The following is a 19,601-nucleotide window of genomic DNA, read 5'->3' on the forward strand; positions in this document are numbered from 1 at the left end:
ACCAGCCCCACCGAGTCTTCATATGACTCCAGTGGTTGTAACTACAACTATGTAAGAAACTCAAAGCAAGAATCACCGGAGCTCAGCCAACACTCAGAATCACGAGAGCTCTTAAGAAAGAGTTGTATTAAGTAAAAAATAACCAAGAGACCTGGAGGAGGAAATGGCAACCCACTCCAGTATTCTTGCCTGGGAAATCCCATAGACAGAGGAGCCTGGCAGGCTGAACACACATACACACACAAAACCAAGAGACCACTGAATAGTCTGTCCTATGCTAGCCAATAGACACATGTGAAGCAAAGAGGCTTTCTCTTATACTATTTGAATTTCTGACTATGTGCATGTTATTTTTCAATTAAAAATAGTTACAGTTTTGAATTCAAGACTTCTATGCACTGGGTCGTGAGAATTGTTTCTGCATATTTTTAATGAGAGCAACAGGGGTAAATATTTACTGATCACCTAGTCAGTTGATGCCAGGCCCTGTTCTAGGTGCTTGAAGACAGAGCTGGGATCAAGGCTGAACTGGTCCCGGCTATCCTGAAGCTTCCAGCCTGGTAGGAGAGATAGGTCATAAACAACAAAACAAGCAACAAACAACATAGAAGCATGATCCTTTCTGAGAGTGATAAATGCTCTGAAAGGAACAACAACTGGATGATCTGCAGATGCTGATTAGGATAGGAGCTATTTCATTCAGATTGGGTCTTCTGAAATCGGACTTGCAGGCAAGAGTCAGCCCATAAATGTTTAGGAGGAAGAGCACCAGGAATAGGGGACAGCCAGGGCAAAGTTTCCACAGTGGGAGTTTGCCTGTGATTTGTTTTTCTTTTTTTAGAAAAATTGATTTATTTTTGGCTCTACTGAGTTTTTGTTGCTGCGAAGGTTTTCTCTACTTGCGGTGAGTGGGGACTACTCTAATTGCAGTGGCTTCTCTTGTTGCCCAGCACAAGCTCTGGGGCTTCAGCAGTTGCGGCTCCCAGGCTCTAGAGTACAGGCTGTAGTTATGGTGTACAGGCCTAGTTGCCCCTCAGTTTGTGGGATCTTCTCGGACCAGGGATAGCATCCCTGTCTGCTGCACTGGCAGGCAGATTCTTTACCACTGAGCCACTGGGGAAGTCTTAGCAGTCATTTCAGTGTTGTGAATAAGGTTTCATTCAACAGTGGGAGAGGTAAAGGCAGAGATGTGGGCAGGAGCCAGACTAAGCAGGGCCTTGAAAGCCACAGAAAGGATTTAGGAATTTGAGTTGAATATTCGGAAAAGCTTTAGGAGGGTTTTAAGCAGAGTAACAGGAACTGATTTAGGTTTTAATAATCACTCTGGCTGCTGGGAGATGCCTAATCCAGGTGCAAGTTTCAAACTACACTCTAAAGTACATTAGGTCTCTAAATCATGATATAATCACTTTTTATATTTATTGGTCATCACTTCATGGCTTTCTAACATAATCAAAGATATATTAAGCAGCATGTTAAATGTGAAGCATAAATAATTTGTCTATATATTATGAATATCATCTAAAAATTTAAGTGAACTTATATAGTACAACTTTTCATATTCTAAAGATAAAAATATTTTTAGTCAAAATCAAATACTTCTTTATCATGTACTATTCAAACATGACAAAATTATTTTAAATTTCCTAGATTAGGAAATCCTGACCCCAATATGACTCTCCAACTGAGAGAAATAATACCTCTCTGCCTCACAGTAAGGCAAAGCCTTGACAATATGCCCTTCAATATACACAGCCTCAGTTCCTTTGATGGCGTCCCCAGGCACCTGCAAGTCACTCACTCCTAAGAGGGAATTTAATTGTTGCCAATTGGCCCTGAGCCTCCATGGGTACCATCCCCTTCTCCTGGGCACAACTTTTAGTTAATGTTAACACCCACCACCCATTCCTTCTAGGGACAAGGCTAGGGTTAGGCTGGGGCCGAGTTTAGAGAAGGCTTAACTGAAGTGAAGGCTCAACAAAGCTTTGCTGGAAGAGGTGACTTATGAGTAGGAGTCAGGCCCACTAGAGGGAAAGGTGTTGTACACAACACGCATGGCATGTGCAAAGGAAATGAGGGTCAAAGACAATGGCACAGGAGGACTGAGCGCAATTCATTGTGGTTTCAAAGCACAGCAGCATACACGCTCCTGCGGGGTCTCCAGCAATTACAGCTTTCCAAGACTTGCCACCCATTCCCGTTTGCATTTCAACAGACCTGTCACTTCTACGGCCTGCAGTGCTCCACTGAATCACTCCTTTCATACTTCACAGCAGCCTGTTTGCAGAGCTCTGGACTGGGGTCTGGCTGGAGACAGTTTTATCACAGTTCCTGCAAGCTGAGGACTCAAGTGAGTGTACCAGCAAGAGATGCTGCCGCTCTTCCAGAGCCACCCACATGGAGTGATAGGTGCTGGCCGGCTCACCCATCCCCTCTTGTGCAGTCTCAGGAAAGCCTTTTTTTCCCCTCTGGGGCAGGGGTTTGCTCGATGAAATCAGCTGTATTCCTTTACTCTCAAGGTCGTAAATTTCCTGCGATGAACTGGAGCCTAAAACCTTGCTCCGGATAAGGGCAGTTCTGTCTCCCGTCCTTCCAGGCCCGAATCTACTGGAAGTCTTTAATCCTCAAAGCTCTGCGTTTGTTCTTCTCGTTCGCTGCCTGGTATCCGTTTCTCTCGGCCAATTCCTATTTCATTCCTCGTGATCCAGATCAGTGCCATCACCTCTGCAAAGCAGGGCCTCGTCCCTCAGTCCCTTCCTCTTCCGTACTTTCGTATCTCGCTGTTTCACACTGTCTGCTTTGTGTCTGTGTCGCCTCGCCTCACAGATTTTGAGCGCCTCGAAGAGCAGGGTCCGGGTGTGCGGGGATCTCCAGGTCCCCAGTTTAGTGCACCGCCTGGTCCAGAGTGTCAGTTTTTGTTGACTTCGGTCCGGGCGCGGTGGGGTTAAGGAACACAGGCCCCGCCCCCCGGAGGCCCCGCCTGCGGAGCGCGCCAACAGGAGAGGGGAAGCCGTCTCAGAGGCTCCGATCTCGGTCCTCGCTCACAGCTCCGACTGCCATAGGAGCTCCCAGGGAGGTGAGACATTTTGTGGACTCCTGATGGTCTAGACCCTGTCGGCGGTTCCCTCCTGGATTTGTTCCGTTCTCCCCCCAGGACCGCACTTGGTACAATCCGGGGATTCCCCGCCGCGGCCCGCCCCCTGACGTCACGGAGTCCCCTCGGGGCCCCGCCCCTGCCCGGCCGCGCCTCCCTCGACTAGAACCGCGCGCGGTGCTGGCCGGAGAGGGTGGCCATGGAGGGGCCCGGCGACCCCGGCGCCCCCGCCGCCCGCTGGAAGCGCCACATCGTGCGGCAGCTTCGACAGCGGGATCGAACGCAAAAGGCCCTATTCCTGGAGCTGGTGCCGGCCTGTGAGTGCACTGCGCCCGGGGACCGTCGAGGGGATGGGGCTCCGGCCCGGGGAGAGGGTTTGGCTGGCTCTTCCGGTTGTGACTCAAGTGCACCGATGCCTTGTCGCCTCCGAAGCCTGGGGCCTTCTGGCCCCGCTGTCTATTACGCCCCATCTCCGACTAGCCAGCGTTCCTACCTTTTCCGATCCAGGCTCTGCGGAGATCCCCCCTCTCCTGGACCGAGCTCCCTCCTGGTTTTCCCGCTCTTTCTCGCCCCTCAGGGCCTGGGCTGGGCTGGGCTTCCTATGCATGGGTTCATAAGCGTGTGTTGGATTTTTAGGGTCTCTTAGCCTTCCCTCCATTTGGTCCCCATAAGAAAGTGAAAGATCTAGGGACTGGCCAGAACAGCTACTTCTAAACCCTGAATCTCTAGAGAGGGAGCTCCGAGTCGGAGGTTTCGCCATAGACTGGTGATCCTGGTTCAGGTTTTTGGAGCATCTCTGTGCCCAGCCAACCTCAGCCTGAGGGGGACGTAGGGGCTCCAGGCTGCAGAGGGAGGTGGCTGAGCCTGGGGAAGTCAGATTCTGAGAACTGTTTCTGGGGAGCTGGTCAGGAAGGGGTGTGGCCGTTCAAGCCAGGATGAGCAGGTGTGCATCTGTTTGTGCACCTCTGGTTATCTGAGATTGTATGTCTGAGGTTCAAAGTCTAACCGCAGTCCCTCCAGCTCCAACACTGGTCCTAATCTTGGCTGCTGCTTAACCATCTCCCCCAGCCTCACAACTGAACTTATTGCTCTTGTCCTGGGACATGTCTTTGCAACCTTCCAAGCTGTTGGTCCTCTCTGTTTGGGGATGTGAGGCCAGCCCTCTACCTGTAGGCAGCCTCACTTCTCCAGGGCTCTGATGGACAATGGAACCCTCCAATATGAGAGAGGAGTCACCCCTACCCACCCCCTGAGAGCTGCAAATCTGTGGGAGTGGAGTGATCCTGGAGGGCTGAACTCAGAGACAGTGCAGGTCCAGTTTTCTTTATGGTCTTGGACAAATCTTAACCTTAAGCCTTGGATTTCTCACTCATAAAGCGGGCAAAATGGCATCCTCTTTAGATTTGCTAGGGGGGCCAGAACAATGCCCTGGGGCTTGGGGTGGGGTTTTGTGTGAGAACAAGGCCAGCAACCTAGGTGATCGACCTAGGTGACCCCCGTAGGGGACAGGGAGAGGGAAAGGGGCTGAGGAGTCAGGCCTGGGCCTCACCTCTACCCAACCCTGAAACTGGTGAGAAAAGAGGAAATGACCAGGGATCCGGGTGGAGGGGCAGTATTCCAGGGTCTGTAACAGAAACTACCAAACTCAAGAACTTTCTGTTCTGGCCTGAGGGGAAACTTACAACAACCCAGGGGAAGTCAGGACTGTTTTTTAGTACTGATACAGAAAGCTAGAGCTCCTGGAAGGGAAGTATCTTGCCAAAGGCCACAGGCTAGTGGAGCTTGGTTTGTTTCATCACTCTGGGGCCAGGCCCTTCCTTGGGGGAGGTTGAATCAATCCCTGGCCCCTTCCTTCCCTCGAGACCCTCAGCAGGCATTGGCCAGCTATCTCGTTTCCCCTAATGGTTGTCCTTCTCTGTCCCTGGGAGAGCAGGTCTTCTCCTGGGAGGGCCTGGGGGCTATGTTCTTAGGAGGCTGTGCAAGGGCTGGAGGTCCTGATGGAGCTACACTCACCCTCTGCAGGCAAGGCAGAGCCCAGCCTGCCAGTTGCTCCCCCTTCTGCATCACTGGACTCCTGCAGCCCTCCCAGCCAGAGAGGTAACTTGTCTGCCTGGGATCTGCTGGAAAGTGTCCATCTCTGCTCCAGGCTCACCCTTTTGTACCCCTAGATAACCGCCTCCTGGAGAAAGCTGAGCTGCTGGCCCGATTCTCAGAGAAGCTGCAGCCAGATCCAAACGATGTCACTCCCTCTGTCCACCAGGGTCCCTGGTGAGTGTTTGTGTCTGTGGTCACAATGGGCTTCCTGTATGCAGGCCCTGCCCCCACCACCTCTGCTGGGTTCATTCTCTCCCTGGCACCTCATTGGCCCTTGGCTGCTGCCCAGGGGAGGGGGAGGCAGGCTCTTGAGCCTTCCCCCAGGCCAGCTGCTTAGAATGTCCTTCTCAGTTCATTTCTCTGCCTTTATCCCACCTCCTCCCCCTCCGCACATCTGTCTTTTTGTTTGCCTGCTCCTCACCTAATGCCTACACAAAGTACATGATGCCACCTATTCCAAAGAAGGAGTGAAAATGAGAACCAGGGATGGGTTGGGGCTCAGAATTGGGAGGGGTCCTGGCAGGGGAACTCTGGGGCAAGCCCAGAGCAGAGGAGTCATGGGCAGCTCCAGTTCCTGGAGACTTGATCTTTCCTCTGCTGACTTCTGGGCTCCCACCTTCCTCAGGAGAAAATGCATAGCTCTGGCTTCAGACTTTTCACATGCGTCCTCTGGATGAATGGTGGGAAACGAACACCACTCTGATTGGTTGGCAGGGAGAAGGAGTCAGACCAAGGCCTCTCACCAGCAGCTCTGAGGGTGAAGTGGCAAGAGGAGGCGGAGGGGCTCCGGCTGGTGTGTGGAGAGGTAGGCGGGGCAGGGGTCTGAGAGAGAATGGGTGGGCCCAGGATCCAGAACTTTGAGGCTGGGAGATGTGGTCCAAGGGAGCCAGCAAGTGAGGGAGATCCTCCGAGTCCAATGCCTTGAGGCCAGACAGGGCTCAGAGTGCTCTCGAGCTTGGCCCTGGCAGCCTAGGATGAAGTGGGCTCCAACAGCAGCTGGAGGAAGTGAGGTGAGAGCTCGGGGAGGAGTGTGAGGTGTGCAGCAAACAGGCAGCCTCTGTTCCCCTTGGATGGTTCAGCCTGCTCTGCTCATCACTTGCCCTGCAAACCCTGGGGCCCAGCACCAGCTGACAATACACATTTGCAGACTGAAAATAAGGTGGTCCACCTCCGGGGCAGGGTGTGCTACCTCTACCTGACACTGACCACCCCCCACCTCTCCTGCTGCCATGGCGTCTCTGGGCTTCTGTTGCTTCTAAACTTCTTTTTCTGGCTACTTTCCCTCCTCTTTATCCCCCTCCCTGTAGATGTGGCTGTTCTTTAGAACTTGGGTGGGTTCACTGACTCCCATGGACTTGCTGTGTTTGCTAACTCCCAGATCCGTCTCTAGCTCAGGTTTCTCTTAGGAGCTCCAGACTCTTTCTCAGCTGCTTTTTGGACTTCATATCTAAAATCAGATTCATCGTCACCCCTGTAATAATATGGTCAACACCAGTTGATGATACTGGGTTAAGTGTTACCTCAGCTAATCCTCTACTTTATGGTTTCAGAGGAAGCAGAGGCTTTGAGAGGTAGAGCCAGGATCTGAACTCTCTCATACACGAATCTGCTTTCTGTGATCTCCATTTATTCTGTCAATAAATATTTATTGACAAGTACTATATTCAAGGCACAGGCGGAATAGCAGTAAATAAGACCTGGCCCCATGAACCTTCTAGTCCACTGGAGGAGGCTGAGGAGCCATTACATACCTACCTAGATGTTGTTGTTCAGTCACTAAGCTGTGTCCAACTCTTTGCAACCCCATGGACTGCAGCACACCAGGCTTCCCTGTCCTTTGCTATCTCCCAGAGTTTGCTCAAACTCAGGTCCATTGAGTTATTGATACCATCCAACCATCTCATCTTCTGTCATCCTCTTCTCCTGCCCTCAATCTTTCCCAGCATCAGGGACGTTTCCAATGAGTCATCTCTTCACATCAGGTGACCGAAGTATTGGAGTGTCAGCTTCAGCATCAGTCCTTCCAATGAATATTTAGGAGGATTTTTTTTTTCCTTTGGATCAACTGGTTTGATCTCCTTGCAGTCCAAGGGACTCTCAAGAGTCTTCTCCAACACTACAATTCAAAAGCATCAATTCTTTGGTGCCCAGCCTTCTTTATGGTCCAAATTTTACATCCATACATGACTACTAGAAAAACCATAGCTTTGCCTATATGGACCTTCATTGGCAAAGCGATGGCTCTGCATTTTTTTTTACTTAAAAAAAATTTTTATTTTTAATTGATGGATAATTGCTTTACAATATTGTGTTAGTTTCTGCCATACATCAACAGATGTCTGCTTTTTAATACACTGTCTAGGTCTGTCATAGCTTTCCTTCCAGCAAGCAAGCATCTTTTAACTTCATGGCTTCAGTCACCATCTGCAGTGATTTTGGAGCCCAAGAAAATAAAATCTGTCTTTTCCATTGTTTCCCCATGAAGTGATGGGACCAGATGCCATGATCTTCATTTTTTGAATGTTGAGTTTTAAGCCAGTCTTTTCACTTTCCTCTTTCACCTTCATCAAGAGGCTCTTTAGTTCCTCTTCACTTTCTGCCTTTAGGGTGGTATCATCTGCATATCTCAAGTTGTTGATATTTCTCCTGGCAATCTTGTGATTCCAGCTTGTGCTTCATTGAGCCTGGCATTTCGCATGATGTACTCTGCTTAAAAGTTAAATAAGCAGGGTGACAATATACAGTCTTGAAATACCTCTTTCCCAATTTTGAACCAGTCCATTGTTCCATATCCAGTTCTAACTGTTGCTTCGTGACCCACATACAGGTTTTCTCAGGAGGCAGGTAAGGTGGTCAGGTATTCCCATCTCTTTAAGAATTTTCCACAGTTTGTTGTGATTCATACAATCAAAGGCTTTAGGGTAGTCAATGAAGCAGAGATAGATGTCTTTATGGAATTTCCTTGCTTTCTCTATGATCCAGTGAATGTTGGCAATTTAATCTCTGGTTCCTCCGTCTTTTCTAAACCGAGCTTGTACGTCTGGAAGTTCTTGGTTCACATACTGCTGAAGCCTAGCTTGAAGAATTGCCAGGTCACTTGCTCAACTAATGTCCAGCTGGGACTATGAACCCAGGGAGAGCCTCTCCCTCAGAGCCCCTACTGTAGTTGCAACCACATTTGAGAGGTGATTCTCAAACATCTGAGCCCCTTTCTGGGCTGTGAGCACCCCAAGGATTGAGATGTCTTTGCTCTGCCTCCATTATATCTCTGGGGCCTGTCTCCACAGTCCATGCTGATGAATATTTATAGACTAGGTGATAAATGGGAGAAGGAAATGGCAACCCACTCCAGTGATCTTGCCTGGAAAATCCCAGGGATGGGGGAGCCTGGTGGGCTGCCGTCTATGGGGTCGCACAGAGTCGGACACGACTGAAGTGACTTAGCAGCAGCAGCAGCAGCAGCAGGTGATAAATGAGGTAGATACTTTGGCCACCTGATGCGAAGAGCCAACTTGCTGGAAAAGACCCTGATACTGGGAAAGATTGAGGGCAAGAGAAGAAGGGGGCGACAGAGGATGAGATGGTTGGATGGCATCACTCAGTGGACATGAGTTTGAGCAAACTCAGGGAGATAGTGAAGGATAGGGAAGCCTGGCATGCTGCAGTTCATGCAGTCACAGAGAGTTGGACATGACTTACTGACTGAACAACAACAGTGGGACTTCCCTGGTGGTCCAGTGGCTAAAACTCCACACTCCCAATGCAAGGGGCCTGGGTTTGATCCCTGGTCAGGGAATTAGATCCCACATGCCACAACAAAGACCCGGCACACCTAAGTAGTTTTTCTTTTTCTTTTTTTTTTTTTTTTAAAAAAAAGCATACTTAAGAAAACAAGGTAGACCATTCCCCCCTCCATTGGTAGTTAACAGTCAGGAAACCCAGGGTCACCTCTGCCCCCTTGCAGCCTTCCATCCATCCTGAGCTAGTCACCAGCTCATGGATCCTGCCTCCAAATCCATGAACTTCCACTTCCTGTACCCTGTCTGACCTGGTCCAAGTTATTCTCATTACTCTCTGGATAACTCCTCTTTTGGCACCCCCTGCATTCTCCATTCAGCACTCAGTGATATATTTTTAATAATAAAAAATGATCTCTATTAAAAAAGACGAGTGATACACAAATACATGCTTGTTGTGAACGTTTCAAGAGAACAGAAGTCCATAGAGTGAAAAAGTAAAAGCCCCTTTCGCCACTCTCCCCGTTATCAGTGTGGTGCATATTCTCCAAAGCTTAGCCTGGCTCCCCAGTTGGGTTCTCCAGCCTCAGGTTGCATTTCCTGCCACTCTCTTGTCCTGAGCTCCTGGTTCCCTTGTCTGGGATGCTTCCAGGCACCCCTTGTCCTCAGCACTCCCTCCTCATGACATCCTCAGCCACAAACCAGTCAGTTCCCATTGGATATGCCAAGGGACAAGGAGAGACTTTTTCTTTAATTCTTAGTCCTGTTTCACATATCACAACAAGCATGTGTTATCATTTTAACTTTTTATTGAAATAATTTTAGATCCACCGGAAGTTGCAAAGACAGCACAGAGAGGTCCCGTGCAGCCATTTACCCAGTACCTCCCACTGGTTACACCTTACGCCTGACTGTAGTACACACAGTCAGGGAATAGATGTTAGTATGAAGTGTATACAGTTCTTTGTCATTTTGCCCCGTGTGTAGATTTGTGTGCCCATCAAGATACAGCACAAGTTCATGACCACCCCGTTTTAGTCGCAACTCAGCCCTCCCCTCAGACCATCCCTAACTCCTAACCACTAATCTGTTTTCCACCTCTATTATTTGAGTTTTGAAAAGCATCAAAAAATACTGAATCCCAAAACATCAATGAAAGTATATGATAGGTGAGGAAACAGAAGTGATGGTCAGATTGTTGAATGGTGGAAGGAATTATAAATGTTATAAACTGGGCCAGGGACTTCCCTGGTGGTCCCGTGGCTAAGACTCCATGCCTCCTAATGCAGGGGGTGCAGGTTCGATTCTTGTTCAGGGAACTAGATCCTGTATGCCGCAACTGAGATCTCATGTGCTGCAGCTAAGACCTGGCACATCTAAATAAATATTTAAAAAAAAACACAAAAAACAACTGGGCCAGTTATAGACCCTGAATGTGCAAGGCCCCTACCCCAGCCCACTCACACAGGGAGTCAGTGCAGGCAGACACCAACCTTGCTCCTCAGCTCGTCTCTCACCAGGCCCACGTGAGGAAGGACACAGGGACGGGTTAGTAGCAAGAGCCCCCAGCTTCAGTGCTCTCATGCTCCTCTTGCCTCCGTGCTGGGAACTGCTTCCCTAAGCATCTGTCGCTCTCACTGACCCTTCAGCTCTGTGGTTTCCCCAGCTCTTGGCTCTTGGATGGACGGTTCAGTAAGGCAGGGTACAGATGAGATGACCCTCCCCCAACTCTGGGGCTGGGGGGCGGCTCCAGTATTCAGTCTGGGCCCTGTGCTCCCACAGTCCATTCCTGTTCTTACTCTGCGTGCCTCTGCTCAGAGCGTCTTGTTGCTCTCTGGGACTTATGCTTGGTAAGCCAAGGCTTGGAGACGCGAGGAACAGAACACACATCCTTTGAACATTAGCAGCCCTTTACTTGGAGCATGTTAGGTGGCCTGGGTTCAGATATCAGTTCTGCCACTTAGCTGTATGACTTTGGGCAAGACACTTAGAGAAGTGTCAATGTCCTCATCTGTAAACTGGGGAGAATGGCAGTAACTACGAGATTATAAAAGAGTTGGTACTGTGGAGTGCTCAGAACAAGACCCAGCGCATGTTAAGTGCTACATAACCAGTCACCATTATTTGAAATACTATTCCTTATAGTAATTCAGTGTTACCCTACGAGGTAAGCACTGCTATTCGCCTTGGACAGGTTCAGAGCTGTTAGAACACTACCGCGGGTCACAGAGAAAAGTGGCGCTGCAAGGAGTGAAACTCAGGTGTTAGGCTCCAGAGCCTAAGGCCCTTCCGTTGATCCCTGAAATGGCAGTGTATTCCTGAGCTTGATGCCTTAGCTGTCTGCTTCTCAGCTTTCTGCTGAGCTAGGGGGCGGGTGGAAAGAGAGGCAGACCCCGTCCTACCAGCCTCTCCAGCCGGAGAGGGGCTGGAGGCTCTGCACACAGGCGCCCATGCCTACCTGTCCCGCGCCTCCGCCGCTGCAGATGGCCTACCAGGTGGTGGAGAAGAGCGAGACCCTGGGCACTTTGGAGTCGCAGCTGGAGGAGCGGCAGAGCAGGTGAGGCGCGGGCGGGACGCTCCTTGGGGAGGCTCCAGGCCATCACTGCCGGGGTGGGGGGCACGCGGTCACCCCGCGGGTCTCCAGAAGGGCCCGACAGCGTAACGCCCCCAAGGCCTGTGGCTGGTCGCAGAGGCCGGGAGCTGCAGGACTTCGAGGGAGACGTGGCTTAGCCTTCGCGCTGGCAGCGTGGCCAGGAGCAAGTCTGTCTCAGCTCTCAGACCGGTTCCCCCAGGGTGGTGACGGAGATGCTCCCGGTCTTCTAGGCTGGCAGCGCTGAAGGCCCGCGTGGAGCAGCTGGAGGAGGTTCGGGCGAAGAAGGCCGGACAGGTGCACGCGCGGCGCGCACTGAATGAGGAGCAGCGGGCGGCTTACGAGGCGCTGCGCGCGCGCGTCGGGCACCAGGAGGCGGCTCTGCGCAGGCTCGAGGAGGAGGCTCGCGACCTGCTGGAGCGGCTGGTGCAGCGTAAGGCGCGCGCCGCCGCCGAGCGCAACCTGCGCAATGAGCGCCGGGAAAGGTGAGAGCGCCCCGGGGGTCAGGCTGGGAGGCGAGCTGTCCTGGCGGGGAGGGCCCTGACCCCCCTGTCCCAACACGGGAACCACCCGACTCTGGAGGCTTTTTTATCCCAGGGCCAAGCAAGCGCGGGTGTCCCAGGAGCTGAAGAAGGCAGCCAAGCGGACAGTGAGCATAAGCGAGTAAGAACGAGGATGCGCCGCCGGGGACCTGTCTGCCGAGCCTCCGCTGGGGGCTCTGCAATGCCCTGTCCCTGGGCCGCTACTGTTCTACCCCGTCCCTACCTGCCTGCGGCCATCTGTGCACCTGACCACAAGTGTGCACAGTCACGGTGCCGAAGCCCCCAGGTAGACTGAGCCCAGGACACGTGCGGACACAGGTGGTCATAGGAGCCAGCATCTGCGCCCACCACACATGCTCGCGCACTGACCCTCGTCTCTGGGGGTGCCCGTCCTCACCGAGTAGGGCACAGGGGCACGGAGGGGCTGGCCTGCTGCCTTGGCCGTCCTAAGCTTCATTCTCTCTCCCAGGAGCCCAGACACACTAGGCGATGGGATCAGAGAGGAAGCAGAAACTCAGGTCCTGGCTGCTCAGCCAGGGTACCTGGAGAGTGAGGCTGGTGAGAAATGGAAGCGGCCCTTCAGGTGAGGACTGTCCCAGCGCTCTGAGCTGGCCCCCTCCAATCTTTTTAAGGTGAGGACTATCCCAAACTCTGAGCTGGGCCCTTCCAGTCTTCCTAAAGGACCTTGGGCCAGCCTTTGGGTTGAGAGGGCTTTGTGCAGAGACTGGGGTACACTTGGACCCCAGGGCAGCTGAAACTTCAGTAGCTGGAGCCCCTTGGGGTCAGTGCCATGCCAGGGACTCCGACCTTTGTCCTCGCCTTTTTCCTCCTTCCCAAGACCAGAGCTCTGGGGCTGGGATGGCAGGTTGGTGAAAGAGGGTGACAGGAGGGAGCCTGTGGGCAAGGCCCAAGGCTCAGCTGTCACAAGCATGTGTGTACATACATGGGGACATCAGAGCATGTATGTGTACAGACTTAGGTGAGCATACCTGAATGCGTGTGAAGCATGTGTAGATGTGGACTCACATGGGTGGGACCTGATTGAGGCTTCAGTCCTTGGGTGCCCCTCCCTCCATCTCCCTCATCTATCTTGATTTGTCTGGCATTGAAACTGGCCCCCTTCTCTAGCCCTTTCTTGCAGGTGGCTGGTGTCCAGGCCTCAGGGTGGTAAAGGAACCCTGGGGAGGGGCATGAAATGCTGGTCCCCAAAGCCTTGGCAGCCCTGGTGGGCCAGGTCATCTCAGGACACATGCTTTCCTGGGTATTTCTGGGATCTAGGTTTCCCCACGCCCCTGTCCCCAACCTTGTGCTATCTCAGGTTGGGGGCACCTCCATCCTACCCCACAGGTCCCAGCTCAGCCTCCCATGAACTTTTGTTGGGGGGCACCTAGGTGGTGAGGCAGTTTTTAGCTATCATGGTGAAACTGGGAGGCTTCATTCCAAATCCCTGCCCTCCTCCACCTTCCTGGGACTGCTCTGGGTCACCGTGCTCTCCTGGCGTTGGAAGAGTACGTTCTTGCTCTGGCTAAAGAGTGTAGGGATGAATGACTGTGGTCCACACACCCACTGGCCAGTCCCTTAAACATCTCTCTCGATTCTGCCCCAGGTCAGCCTCTGCCACCTCCCTGACGATGTCCCGCTGTGTGGATGTAGTGAAGGGGCTTCTGGAGTAAGTGTGTGTGCAGCGCCGTGTGAGTGAAGGTGCTGGGCGCCTTGGATGCCTGTGTCAGACTCCTGGAGCCCAGGCCTGGGCTGTGTATGAGTCCTGGTCTGTCCTTCCATACTCTGCCCAGCACTCTGTGTGTGTGTGTCTCTGCTGAGCCCGAGGCAGGAGCTGGGTGCATGGCCTCATTCCTCGCCCCTGCCTGGCTGTCTTCTGGGCTCTGCCCCTCATCCAGGGTCCTCACAGGGGACCAAGGGCTCCAAGGTGAGGCCAAACAGGAACTACCACTCATTTGGGAAACAGAGGCTCAGAAATGTCAGGGCTTCGATCAGGGTCACAGTGCCAACCAAGCAGTGCTCCGAGGTTTCTCAGGATCCACCGACCCCGCCCTGCTTCTGTGCTTGTCTTGGTGCCGCTGGCCATGTTCTGCCGCCTTCTGTGTCTGCTTCCTGTTGCTGTTGCTTCAGGAGAGCTTGAAGGGCCTTCTCCCTCTCAGAAGGCCTTGCTGAATGCCCTCCTGACCCCCTACCCCAGTTTCAAGAAGAGAAGAGGCCACTCAATCGGAGGAGCCCCTGAGCAGCGATACCAGAGCATCCCCGTGTGTGTGACTGCACGACTTCCCACCCAAGCTCAGGATGTGCTGGTAAGGAGGAGCTGGGCCAAGTGCATGGGGAATGATATGGGAGTGCAGGTCCCAGGAGCAGTCTCAGGAGGCCGGGGAAGCAAGGATGGGCCCTTCAGTGGGAGCAGGAGTTTTCCGCCCACAGCTTGTGCTGGGAGCCCTTCGGCATTTTATAATGAGAGGGAGAGACAGGAGGCCAGGTAGGGGAGTACTGGGAACATGGAAGGAGGCTGCTACCAGGGTCCATTCAGAGGTGATGAGGCCCTGTGGGGCCAACTTTGAAACTCAGAGTTCAGAGAGGGACCCCATGTGTGCAAGGATGTGTGACAGAGAGCTGGCTGTGAGTGTGCACAAAGAGGCGTGTGTGGCAAGGACCAGGAGCACTGACCTCCCTTTTCCCCACAGGATGCCCACCTCTCCGAGGTCAGTGCTGTTTGTTTTGGCCCCAACAGCAGCCTCCTGGCCACCGGAGGGGCTGACCGCCTCATCCTCCTCTGGAATGTCGTGGGAGGTGAGGGTCGCTGCCCACAGGCAAGCTCAGTCCTTTCTCTCCAGACCTCACCCTCAGCTTGCTCCTTTGTGGGAAAGGTGTTGGGTTTCTTTGTGTCTCCTCACCCGGTCAACCTTGTGGGCAGTGGCCAGATGACCCCTTGGCAAGAGTTCTGGGCTCAGTGCTCCTAAGAAGGGCAGAGCCTCTCACCTCCTGGAGTCGAGGCCTGCACGGTGGGCAGGGCTCAGCTCAGATGGTCCCCGTTGGGGTGGTGAGGATACCATGTCAGGACATTCTACGGGGATAGACCCTTGAGCAGGTCTCTTGGGTCCACCAGGCCACCTAGCATCACTGAGCTCTCAGAACTCAGTTCTGAGACAAGTGTTAGCTGTCTGCTCTGTGCTCTGCAGATGGGGGTGCACTGGGGAGTGAAAGCTGGCTCCTGGAGGCTTCCTGGAGGAGGCAAGTCCCCAGCTGCCTGGCCTGGCTTGCTGTGTGACTAGGGACAGTCCCTTCTCTCTAGTCCTCTGCAGACATCTGTGAGATGACCTGCAGCCCCCTGCTGGCAGTTCAGGAAGGTGCAGCCTCTAGCTAGGCTCCTCCGACCCGTATCTCCCCGCCCCCAAGAACAGACCCAGCAATTCTGTCCTCTAACTTGGGAGAGATTCATCTTCCCACTCACAGCACAGGGTCCTCTGTTCCATGAGATTAGTGACTTCATTTCGCCTATTCCTTCCCCTGGTCCCCCCAGGGCACCTGAAGGCCAACCAGACCCTTGAAGGAGCTGGCGGCAGCATCACCAGTGTGGACTTTGACCCCTCGGTGAGAGGACCTGGGTGGCATGGGATGTCCCTCCCCGAGTCTCCACACTGGGCAGGTGGGGCTCTGGGACCCAGGGGAACATCATGGGTATCCTGAGCCATGTGTCCTGAGAGGGTGCCTGGATAAATCCTTCTCCTGGGCCTTGATTCTCCTCTGCCTGCCTGGGTGACCTGGGCCAGGGGAAGCGCTGAGGCGGCCCGACTCTGGCTTTCTGGCCAGGCCCAGGATCTCTCCTTTCCCTTCCCTTCTCCCTAGGGCTCCCAGCTATTGGCAGCTACTTATAATAAGGCCGCCCAGCTCTGGAAGGTTGGGGAGGCACAGTCTAAGGTGAGGTCTGACTGGGGAGGCAGCCTGGGGGACAGGGGTCACGCCTCGGGTGGAGGGGTTGGTGACGGGGTCTTGGCCATGCCCTTGATGCTTCCCTGGGATGTGCAGGAGACACTATCTGGACACACAGACAAGGTCACGGCTGCCAAATTCAAGCTGACGAGGCACCAGGCGGTGACTGGGAGCCGGGACCGGACAGTGAAGGAGTGGGACCTCTGCCGAGCCTACTGTGAGGCCCAGCCCTGCCTTTCCCCACCCACCAGGACCCTCTCAGGCCGGGCCATGGGGGGCTGCAACCTGATCCCTGGGAGGGGCTCCAAGACTTACAGGCATTTGGGACGAAACCTCCTAAGGTTCCTCTTCTGTCTTCCATTGGTGACACTTTCCCTGGTTTCTTGTGACCTCAGGCTTTGGGCTGGAAAACAGGGGCCTGGGTTCTAGTTCTGGGAGGACACTGTACCTCTGGGGCTTCTGGGCCTCAGCTTCTCCACACGTCCAGTGGGCTGGCTTATAATAACCCTTCTCTGAGTCCAGGGCTCTCTCTACTCCTTGGTTTAGGTTCCAGGACCATCAATGTCCTTTCCTACTGTAACGACGTGGTGTGTGGGGACCATATCATCATTAGTGGTCACAATGACCAGAAGATCCGGTTCTGGGACAGCAGGTGATAGGCACAGGCTGTGGGCAGGGGAGGTGGGGACAGGGCTCCTGTGTTCTCTTCCTTTTTCTGGCCATGGAGCCGCTGAGTGTACTTTAGGGAAGTGAGGCTCTGGTGGCCTCTGTGCTGGGCTTGGGCCCTTGAAGGCTTTGCAGCCTCGAGAATCATGCCTCCTTATAGACCCTTGGTCCAACCACTATACTCTGCTGGGTCTTGCCAACCGAGTCCCATGTTCAGTTCAGTCACTCAGTCGCATCCGACTCTTTGCAGCCCCATGAACCACAGCATGCCAGGCCTCCCTGTCCATCACCAACTCCCGGAGTCCACCCAAACCCATGTCCATTGAGGTGGTGATGCCATCCAACCATCTCATCCTCTGTCGTCCCCTTCTCCTCCTGCCCTCAATCTTTCCCAGCATCAGGGTCTTTTCAAATGAGTCAGCTCTTCGCATCAGGTGGCCAAAGTATTGGAGTTTCAGCTTCAACATCAGTCCTTCCAATGAACACCAAGGACTGAACTTCTTTAGGGTGGACTGGTTGGATCTCCTTGCAGTCCAAGGGACTCTCGAGTCTTCTCCAACCTTCTCCAAAAGTGGTGTAGTCACCCCTTTTTAGTCAAAAAGAACCTAAGAGCCCAGCGTCAGGCTTGAATGGTTTATAAAAATAGCTAAGGCTAGAACCAGAGCTAGAGCCAGCCCTGCCTCAGGCTTCTTCCTCATCTGTAGCAATTGCCTTTGAAACCCTTTGGTTTCCCTTTCACATATTTAAAGACAGACTTTCATTGCTTTTCCCCCCAGCACTTACTTTAGTGGCTCAAAGGTTTCAGGGGCTCTGGCTTCAAGTAAGTTCCCGCTGGAAGGGGCTGGCTGTGGTGGGAGATTAGTTGTCAGCCTTGGGGCCTGAGGGGTGCTCTGGACTTTTGTTGGTCTATCAGGAGCAGCCTTGTCAAGGAGATTGCTCCTCACCCTCGCCTCCCTTCCTGCTCCTTAGGGGCCCCCGCTGCACCCAGGTCATCCCTGTGCAGGGCCGGGTCACCTCCCTGAGCCTCAGCCATGACCAGCTGCATCTGCTCAGCTGTTCCCGAGATGACACACTCAAGGTCATCGACCTGCGTGTCAGCAACATCCGCCAGGTGTTCAGGTACCTGCCTTGTGTCCACTGGCCCTGTGGCTTTGACTGGGGCAGCTGGGCCTGTGAAAAGCCTGTTGGCGGGGGACACTCCGTGGAGGCCCCTCTGGACCAGGGCCTGCTGAGGTGCCGAAGCCCTTGACAGAGAGGAAGCTCGTTCAGTTTTGGGCTGAGGGCAGGAAGTGGCAGCCCCCTCCATCCTGACCTGTCTATTCTCAGGGCTGATGGTTTCAAGTGCGGTTCTGACTGGACCAAAGCCGTGTTCAGGTGTGTCTGCGAGAGCACCCATGCCTGAGTATGTCCTGTCTGTCTGGGTGTCTGCATGTCCGTGTCCTTACCTCTGGTCTCTTCTCTCTTGCTTTGCTGTGGCTCCTGCAGCCCAGACAGAAGCTATGCCCTGGCAGGGTCCTGGGATGGAGCCCTTTACATCTGGGACGTAGACACTGGGAAACTAGAGAGCAGCCTTCGGGGAGCCCACAGGTGAGCATGGCCACTGACCACCACCCCAGCCCCACGGCCAGTCCTGCTAAGCTGATCCCAGGTCCTGACGTGCTTGGGATCTGGAGTCCCCGGCCCTCGTCCCATGCCTCCCATCCCTGCCCCCTCAGAGCCCTTCACAGTTCACAGAGTATTCCCATGTGCACTTGGGTCCACTCCCACCACAGCCCTTAGAGCCCACTTTACAGTGAGGTGATGGGCGCAGAGAGGCCCTCACACAGCCAGGTCCAGTGAGGAGGGGCAGGGCTGGCTCCCAACGCTCCTAAATCCTGTCCCTCCCTCTCCTCAGCGCTGCTGTCAACGCTGTGGCCTGGTGCTACTCTGGGAGCCACGTGGTGAGCGTGGACCAGGCCAGGAAGGTTGTGCTCTGGCGCTAGCGCGACGACTTCCCTGCCTGAGCTGAGGCTTTGGTCCGAAGCCTGAAGCCGGAGGAGTTCCCTGCTGCCCCAGACACTCCGGAGCTAGCAGCGGGGTGGGGGTGGCTCAGGGTGTTTAATGGGTAGGAAGGCCTGGCAGGACCTGGCCTGTTGGTTTAAAAACGTGTGGGTTGGTGTGGAAAGAGGGGAATCACAGTATTATTATTATTTTTTTTTTTGTTTCTTCACTTTCCCAGCAAAAGTGGGGAAAAAAAGTGCATTTAAACTGGTGTGTGCTTGCTTCTCTTCAGCCTTTAGGGAATGGAGAAGCCTCTGGGCTGGAGGCATACGGAGACCCAGGCTTGGCTCCTGTCCCTTCCATACAGAGCCAGGGCGGAGCGGCCTGATCAGGAGACAGCAGGAAGAAAGGCCCAGAGGCAGCAAAGGGCAGTGGCATTTGGAGCTGTGGACATTTCACCTGTGCTCCAAGACAATCCTGGTCCTTGGGCTCTCTCTTCAGGTGCCCAGGGTAGACTGAGGCTGAGGAGGGACCATGTGAGTTCTGAGAGAGGAGGAGCAACAGAGACAGCCTACAGGGGGCCCTGTGGAAAGAAGCCTAAAAAACCAGAGCGACGTCAGGTACTCTGAATACCAGGCCTGCCTTTAGACTGGGGCCATGTTTGTGCCCCAGAGGCAGACCCTGGAGTGGGTGGGGAACACCGTCCATGTGTGTCAGGGAGGACAGCCATGGGCTGGGCCAGGGCCTTCACTTACTTTAGCATCAGATTTAATCCACATGACGAGCCTCTAGAGCAGACTTAGTAGGGTGGAACCTGGGCACCCTACTTTCTTCCCCAACCGAGGGCATGGAGGAGGGTCAGCAGGACAGCCACTGCCAGTCACTGGGTGTCGAAGGGAATGCCTGTCTCTGAGTGATGGGGGCTGACCTCTGGTGGTCTGCTTAGTTGAGATTCAAAGGCT

The 19,601-nt window shown here is 53.7% G+C and overlaps 1 protein-coding gene across 1 annotated transcript; it reads left to right on the forward strand.

Moving 5' to 3' along the window:
• The first annotated feature begins 3,293 nt into the window (after window positions 1-3,293).
• On the forward strand, window positions 3,294-18,758 carry ATG16L2 (autophagy related 16 like 2). The gene is made up of 18 exons (XM_052652978.1): window positions 3,294-3,411; window positions 5,263-5,362; window positions 5,903-5,993; window positions 11,409-11,482; window positions 11,749-12,000; window positions 12,113-12,178; window positions 12,527-12,640; window positions 13,664-13,726; window positions 14,255-14,363; window positions 14,748-14,853; window positions 15,584-15,654; window positions 15,910-15,981; window positions 16,090-16,210; window positions 16,540-16,645; window positions 17,629-17,778; window positions 17,986-18,033; window positions 18,145-18,246; window positions 18,554-18,758. The coding sequence occupies exons 1-18, from the start codon at window positions 3,294-3,296 to the stop codon at window positions 18,639-18,641; spliced, it is 1,851 nt and encodes a 616-aa protein (XP_052508938.1). The 3' UTR covers window positions 18,642-18,758.
• Window positions 18,759-19,601: the final 843 nt, after the last annotated feature.

This window comes from Budorcas taxicolor, chromosome 15, assembly GCF_023091745.1.
Source record: "Budorcas taxicolor isolate Tak-1 chromosome 15, Takin1.1, whole genome shotgun sequence".
In the NCBI taxonomy this organism is placed as follows: domain Eukaryota; kingdom Metazoa; phylum Chordata; class Mammalia; order Artiodactyla; family Bovidae; genus Budorcas; species Budorcas taxicolor.

What these genes read in the sequence shown, in the direction of transcription:
- ATG16L2 (XM_052652978.1), top strand. Translation starts at nt 3,294, where the DNA reads ATGGAGGGGCCCGGCGACCCCGGCGCCCCCGCCGCCCGCTGGAAGCGC. An exon ending in CGCAATGAGCGCCGGGAAAG is followed by an intron (nt 12,001 to 12,112) that starts GTGAGAGCGCCC and finishes TTTTTATCCCAG; the next exon opens with GGCCAAGCAAGCGCGGGTGT. An exon ending in CGGACAGTGAGCATAAGCGA is followed by an intron (nt 12,179 to 12,526) that starts GTAAGAACGAGG and finishes TCTCTCTCCCAG; the next exon opens with GAGCCCAGACACACTAGGCG.